Consider the following 7,471-nt stretch of genomic DNA (forward strand, 5'->3'; position numbering starts at 1 on the left):
CTTTTCATATTCAAATTTAAACACACACTGATGTGCGGCCCTTTGCACTTCTTATTCTATCCTTAAAATTTAGCTAATATGATATATCGTATGATGAGAGAATTAAGCCTACATCTCAGAGTTGAGGACCTTTTTTTTCCGGTGAAGACACTGTACTCATGCCTCAAATAACCGTTTACTCCTATCTCACCCCCTCTGCTACCACAAAGGCTGTATAAAGAAATACAGGTGTTTGTTGTGCAGGCTAATAAACACTTCAACTTGATGCTCCTCTACTTGTTGCACTTGATTATCCGAGCGAGAGAGAACTGAATGAGCAGCCAGCACAGTCTCACACGACCATATGGCCGGGAGCCGCGGTGGCGTTTGGGCCATTGTTTCCTCCAGCATCCCTTTGTTTACTGTCAAAGGACGGGGGGTTGAGGGGTGGGGATTATATACACCCCAGAACACATTCTCTTTTTCAAAACACACACTCCCCCATACATGCAAACACAAAAGCACTATGTATGAGTGAAAAAGAAGAAAGAAAAACCCCAATGTTACCAAAATACTGGCATGTAGAGAAGATTTAGGAGATAACGTTTAAATTCTAAACCCACGTCTGTGTGAAAACCCAAATAACAAAGATACAGAAATGCTTATTCATCAGCACTACAAATATGGAGAAAGAGTTAAAAAAATCTGAAATTTTCACAAGATCCATTAAAAAAAAGCAGCATTTAAGATGTAGGCACTTCTAAGTATGACATTATCTTTTTACAAATTCCAGAAATCTATTTCTGTATGTGGAACATATATCTCGACGAGCATTCATCTTACCGCCTTCACACAGGATCCAAAGAAGTGCAGCGCTGACTTTGGTTTGATTTGGACACGCGATACATTCAATATTAGTAAACTTTAAAAAGTAGCGACCAGCGCTCTGTCGATCACGACAACAGCACATTCACAACAACAGCGATAACTGATTCTCCAGTTCGGGTTTCTGCGTAATGAGTCGAGCTTCACCCAACTTTGAATAAACAGATGAACAGCTCTTTGTGCAGCAGCGGTGGAGCAGCTTCAGGGTTCTGTTGACTGAGTCCCATAGCTGCTCTTAATTTGCCGCAGAGACAGAAAGCTACAACCAGCATCACCACAGGCCAAAGAAACAGCCCATTCCAAACAGGCAGGTTTAAAACTGGCACAATGAAGAAACCGAACAAGTAGAGGTAGAATGTGTCTCTCTAAGTTTGAATCTGTCCACCCGATGGACTGAAAATGATTCAACAGTGCTACTCACGTCAAAGACCTCTTTCTGCAGGCCTTGAGTTGTCCTCAGCCAGCTGCGGTTCAACTCACTCAGCTCCAGGATCGGCTGCACCTTCAGCCGCACCGACTCTCCAGACTGACGGATCATCTCCACAATCTCATCCCTGCTCTTCTTCTCCACGTTGGTCCCGTTAATCTCCACCAGCCTGTCTCCTGGCACCAGGCCCAGGGCCCGATCCTTGGTCCCGGCGCCTGGTTCGGCAAAGTGCACCACGTGCCGCCGCACTCCTCCGTCGGGGTGCCTGTCCAGCATGGTGGTCCTCCGCAAAGAGAAGCCGAAGTCCCCAGTGTTGCGCCGCTGTATTTCGAGCTCTCTTGGATCCGGTATCGGTGGAGCGGCAAGCACGGGCAACTGTAGGTCAGCCCCAGGGAAGGTCTTCTCCACCATCTCGGGAATATGAACCATGCTTTTTGTGTTGGGGTGGGACCTCAGAGATGATGTATTCCAATTCCACCCAGGGGCCTCCAAAGCATTGTCCTCTTTGCTCCTCTGGGAAAAAGACGTTTGCCTCTGGCCCGTCATTGAATTCAACCTGGCCAACTCCCCAAACTTAGCTGCTCTCTCCTTCACGGAGCTGTGGTGATGCTCCAGCTCATCTCCCTGAACGTCTTCACCAGAGACGCTTGCACTTAGTTGCCCCACGTCCTGCTGTGTGCTGTGGAGGCACTCGGCCTCCAGGTCCGTCAGGCTGAGCTCTGTGCTGCTGGCCACCTTGATGGGGATGGGACCAGAGATCTCCAGCTTGCTCCTCGTGTCCCTCTTAGAGCTCCCTCGATTGAGGTGGAAAAAGCCTCGGCGTATGCTCATCTCTTCCAGGCTCTTGAGCTCCGCCTGAGACATGCGCTCCTTCTTTTCCTTCTTGTCTTTCTTTTCTTTCTTTCCCAAGTCCTTCTCCTTCTCCTTGTCTTTCTTAATTAGGTTAAACATGCTTGCTTTCTGGAGCCTTTAACCAGATTGACTTGATTAGAACAAAAAGGGAAGTTTTATATAAACTTTTATGAGAATTGTTTTTTCAAAAGCACCAGGGAGCAGGAAGAGCAGATGGGGTCCAGTGATGTCATCTGTAGGAAAGAGATAAAAAAAAGAATAATACATTTAATTTCACAATACAATCGTATCTTAACTGAAAACCCACCAAGCTGATTATATGTCATTATATCAGATTCCATAAAATACTATTGAACTACTGACAACTTTATCCAAATACTTCACTCCCATATCACACAGTATCACAAGCAAGCATACATACAAATGTCTTTTGATAGAAGAGGACAGTCATTGTGAATTTACAACCCCTTACCCTCACCTAATCTGTGTGTTGTTTGTTGGGTTGTGTCTTTTTAAGATGTTAACAGTTATTTTATTCAAAGCACTTTACATACTATTTCATATAACCAAATATGTATTTACAATTTTTTTTATATTTCCCTTCTTTCCAAACTTTCTCTCGTGAATTTAAAAAAAGGCCTCAATCTGGCTTTGCTCAAATTTATCAATGAACAGTCAGACGAGGCCCTTTGGAAATCTGGTAATATTAATAAAGCCATAACTTCCCTTTTGCCCCATCTGGGTCTGTGCCATTTAGCAATTTCTACTTTATTATTTCTTTTCATTCCCATTTTTTTCACTGTTCTTTAACGGGACTTAGATTTCCTCCAAATGAACATGGTTTTCATAAAGAAGCCTTTCAAAGTATTATTACACTTCCTCCTCTTATGCCCATGCCCCTAACTCGGACTGTCACTCAGAGAGTTACATTTAAATCACACCTAATAGTCCTATACAACCGAGTCTTGACTCTCAAAAAGCCCATTAAAGTTGTGAGGACTGGAATAAATGTCCTCACAACCATAGATTTCAAGCAAAACGTTGCAGCAGGAAAGAAACCAGCAGCCTGAGATCTCGATCAGCAGCTCAGTGATTTATGTGCTGGTTGTTGTCTGAACTCACAACCAGTTAGAAACACCAAAGTACACAGCACGCACATACTGTGGTCATTATCTACGGTGTGGTGTCTGATAATAATATGTGTCTACATGGGCGATGCACCGTACACACAGTATTTGAGATCTGTCATAAACGTGGACAGACTGTTGTGATACTGTGGGCACGTCAGGGAGAAACTGTGACGTCTGTGCCGTCTTTGTTTCTTGTAAAGCTGACGTTTCCTCATGGTGATGTGGGGAATTCTCCTTATCAGGTTTTTTGGGGGGGGTATTTTCAGAATCATCAAAGATTAACCTGTTGCCCAAGTTGCAACTCCAAGCAGCCATCAAATGGCTCTCTTTTAGTTTTGGACTCCGAAACATTTACTATTGTCAAATTATTTAAGAGAGACTGAAATTCAAGCGACAAGGGTCTGCACCAACAACACCATAACAAGCCCATCGACAGTGTGAACAAAATCCCACTGACCTTCACACACTGAGGGAACGTGGAAGAAACATAAGCAGAGATTTTACCGTGCACAACAAATTCACAAGAGTTATATTTTCGGTGTAGAGTTACTTATACTCTGGACAGAGTCAAAACTCTTATATTTAACTCTCAGTTGACAAATAGTTGGTGTCAAAATGAAGTGTCTTTCAATCAAATCTCTAAGGGTAAATGTGAAAACTCTTTACTTTCCACTCTGAACTCTGAACCTGGCTGTGACACCTCAGGAGTGAATTTCAGTAAATTAACTCCGCCCCCATCATCGGACACAGATACACACAGAGTGAAGCAGAGACAGAGAGAATCCTTGACTTGAGTGTTAGATTGAAGTGTTAAATTTTAACTACGAAAATAATTATACTAAACTAGTGTTACGGTACTTACTCTCCAAAAAGAGTTAAATTACCACCTTGTGGTTTGGACCCATGCAGACACTTCAAAAGAGTAGAAATCGAATCTGACAGAGTTAATTTGGGTATTCTGATTTTGCTGTGTGGGTTTAAGGCCTTGACAACATAAAATAAAATTCCTGTTCTCATGTGAAAATACAAGGGTCACATGGAGGTGGATAGATTTTCTTTTTTTAAATATTCACATTAGTGTGGACCAAAGGCCTAAGTCTCCTGGGATCTGAGCGTGTAAGGAAATTATATTTTCAACATAACATTAACAACTGTAAAAGACAATACAATCCGTTGGTATAAACAAAGCTGTGTCAGCACTTCTCCAAAACAAATTCAATAATACCTGCACATTATAACCTTCATGAATAAGGATTTACTGCGGGATTGTTGGATTAGTGCTGCATTAGTTTCAGCTTGGTGTTGCTAATAAATTCCTAACTGGGATTCAGGCTCAGCTCAATCTGATTCGATGCAGCGGGAGCCACAAGAGAAGGAGTTGATGAACCTCTACCGACATGAAGGCCTCTTCTTTCTCAGTGTCAGTTGGTCGTCCACAGCTCCTGGTTCACTTCCTCCCTCTCCTCCTCATCCACCTCCTCCTTCTTGACCTCCTTAACCTCCACACACTAACGGTTAGGAGTTGCAGAGCAGCCATATTTGCAAAATGTATCTTGTCGATGGTTGAATCAACTCCCTCTTCTCATATTGCAAAGCTTTCATTTTGTCCGTATGCTGTTAGCTGCTCTGTGTTTTGTTATCTGTCTGATCTTCTCCGCCTGACTCTCTGCTTTTTCTTTGAGGTGGTGGATCTTCACCCGAAGGGCACTTTGTTTTGCTCTCACACTTCTGGAGTCCTTTCTGCTCAGTGGACCTCAGCTGAAGCTCCTCAACGAAAAACTTCCGCTTTGTGATCCTATAACGACTCCATGGTCTCGATCCCCACCTTGAGCATCTCATTCAACCTCACTTCTTTTGTGATGAGCATTTTTCTCATCCTCTCTTGTCCCTTCCCTGAAATACTCCTTATTCTTTGCCCTCAGATTTTCTTTTGTTCGAGAGGTATAGTGTTAGGAATGCGGTCGTTTTTACTCTGAATGTGTGTTATTTTCTAACATTTTGATTTCTTTCAGCTTCATTTTCCTCTGCTTCACGTCTTTCCCCGGCTGTGAAGCCTGCACTTACAGGTCTTTCTTTGTTGCTTTACCATCATTACTTCAGCTTGCAATGTTTTTCAGCCATTTATGTTTCCCTTAACCAACTCTGCCCCTGCTTTGTCTCTACCCTCACAGTTAATATCCATCTTGTGAAGCATGAACTGCTTCTTTTTCCCCCCAGTGTGCTTCAATACGACGAGCACCAGTGAACTGATTGCAGCTCATTAAACACTCGAGAGCCTCTCTTGAACTTTGTATGCATCAAATCAATATTTGGAGCTCATTACGCCCTGAGAAGTTGGATCAAGTAGTTTGTGAGGAATTAGGTGTGAGAGTCATTTTGTTCCAGCTGTTATTTCACTGTGTCACAACAACCGATAATCAATATTTCAGATGCGCTGCCGCTGGGCTCAGATTGTCACCACTCATTAGTCTGTGTAAATGGTGATTCATTTAGTAGTTGTAAGTAACAACTGTAGGGTTCTGGCTTCAGCTGATCACAGATGTGAGCTGAATCTGTTACATATTTCATAATAACTGACCCATGACAAAATATGAACTTGATGATCTTTGATTTAAAAAAAAATTGAAATTTATTGACTTGTTTTTGATTATTGTGCACTTTTATGATAATCGTCTTAAAATATCAAGCATCAGTCATGTTCCTCTGACAAATTAATACATCAATTCTCATAGGGCGGTTGTGGATAGAGCGGGTTGTCCACTAACCAAAGGGTCGGTGGTTCAATCCCAAGCTCCTCCAAAGTGTCCAAAGGGGAGGATACTAAATGCCAAATTGTGAATGCTCAGCGCTGTATGAAAGTATGGGTGTGGCTTGAACTGTAAAGTGCTTTGAGTGGTCAATAAGACTAGAAAAGCAATATATAAAATACACAAGCCATGACACATCATCAGCATAAGTTCACCCTAAAATAATGATATCCATAATCCATATCTTCCTAGATGTTGTTTTTCGCAAAACGTATTTAAAAAGTGGCTGGGCTATAAAATTCTTCCATTTTGTAAATTCATCAAAATATATTTTGTTTGCTCTGGGGGGAAAAATCGAATATATTAAACTACATCTGATTAAGTATGATTCTTGTATTATTCTTGAACAGAAAATAGCAGGATTATGGTCGCTATGGTAATCACGGTTGTTTTTATCAATATTGAGATGATTATTTAAGATGATTATTAGTACAGTATTCTTACTGCACACTTACATAACAGAGCATTGATCTCCCTTTAATGTTGTGCTACGTTCCTGCTAATGTGCAAATCCGGCTGTAGGCCTCTGAGGTTTTGCTAAATCTTTAGACGGGGCTCAAGTCTCAAGAAGTTTGGGAAGCTCTGAAATAGTTTATTGCATGACAACAGCTCATGGTTCTTCTTCTAAAATGTAAGTTTTCTTAATCTGAATCTGAATTTTCTCAAGCAAAATCAATTAAAATCAGAGGGACACTACTTTGTCAGCAGTGTGTCGGGGAATTGACAACACCTATCGATGCATTATAAAAGAAATAGCCTAAAACCATAAATACTACATACTTGATTTGGATTGGGTCCACTTGGTCCTTTACACTGACACGTGTGAAGTTGCCCTGCGCACTGGAGGAGCTCTGACCTCACCTGCTTTGCTGCCACACGTTCAGCATCACCATTACACCCGTGCACCTGCTACATCTCAACACCAGTGCATGGCAATCTCCATTGAACGTGCACAGCCATATTAACCCTGCTTTGTTGTGGAAAAGCCATCAATTCGCACTTAATCCTCACGTGTCCTGAGTTGAGAGAGGCAATGAAACAGCCCGAAAGCAAATTGCAGTCACTTCCCATCCAATGCATATTCTCATGGTAACTTGTTTTTCTGCAGGAAAGCGTTGAAAACCACCTTGTCTTTCTGCTTCAGTGAAGTCACTTCACAGCACAGCTACGTGATATGTGCTCCTAACCCACAGCTTGACCATAATGCTCTGGCTTTAAGCTGCTTTGCCCTCATTCTCCAGCACCTCAGGGAACAGCACAGACAGTAAACATGTCATTCATATGAAAATATTTAGAGTAAACACTGTGAGCAGATGTGACGGGGACTTACCTGGAATGACTGTGTTGTTGTCTTACCAGAAGTTTGCTGCATTTTCTTCCTCAGAATTGAC

General features: G+C 42.1%; 1 protein-coding gene across 2 annotated transcripts in view; it reads right to left on the reverse strand.

Annotated features, from left to right (window-relative positions):
• The window catches only part of LOC118122008 (unconventional myosin-XVIIIa-like), a 71,652-nt gene extending 69,351 nt beyond the window's left edge, over positions 1 to 2,301 (reverse strand). Inside the window, exon 1 of one of the 2 annotated variants that reach the window (XM_047343453.1) lies at positions 1,286 to 2,301. In XM_047343453.1, coding sequence (XP_047199409.1) covers positions 1,286 to 2,242 — 957 coding nt within the window. In that variant the 5' untranslated portion in view covers positions 2,243 to 2,301. The remainder of the gene's footprint in view (positions 1 to 1,285) is intronic. The other variant, XM_047343449.1, reaches the window with a different exon arrangement.
• Positions 2,302 to 7,471: the final 5,170 nt, after the last annotated feature.

Source organism: Hippoglossus stenolepis, chromosome 15, assembly GCF_022539355.2.
Source record: "Hippoglossus stenolepis isolate QCI-W04-F060 chromosome 15, HSTE1.2, whole genome shotgun sequence".
Taxonomy (NCBI): domain Eukaryota; kingdom Metazoa; phylum Chordata; class Actinopteri; order Pleuronectiformes; family Pleuronectidae; genus Hippoglossus; species Hippoglossus stenolepis.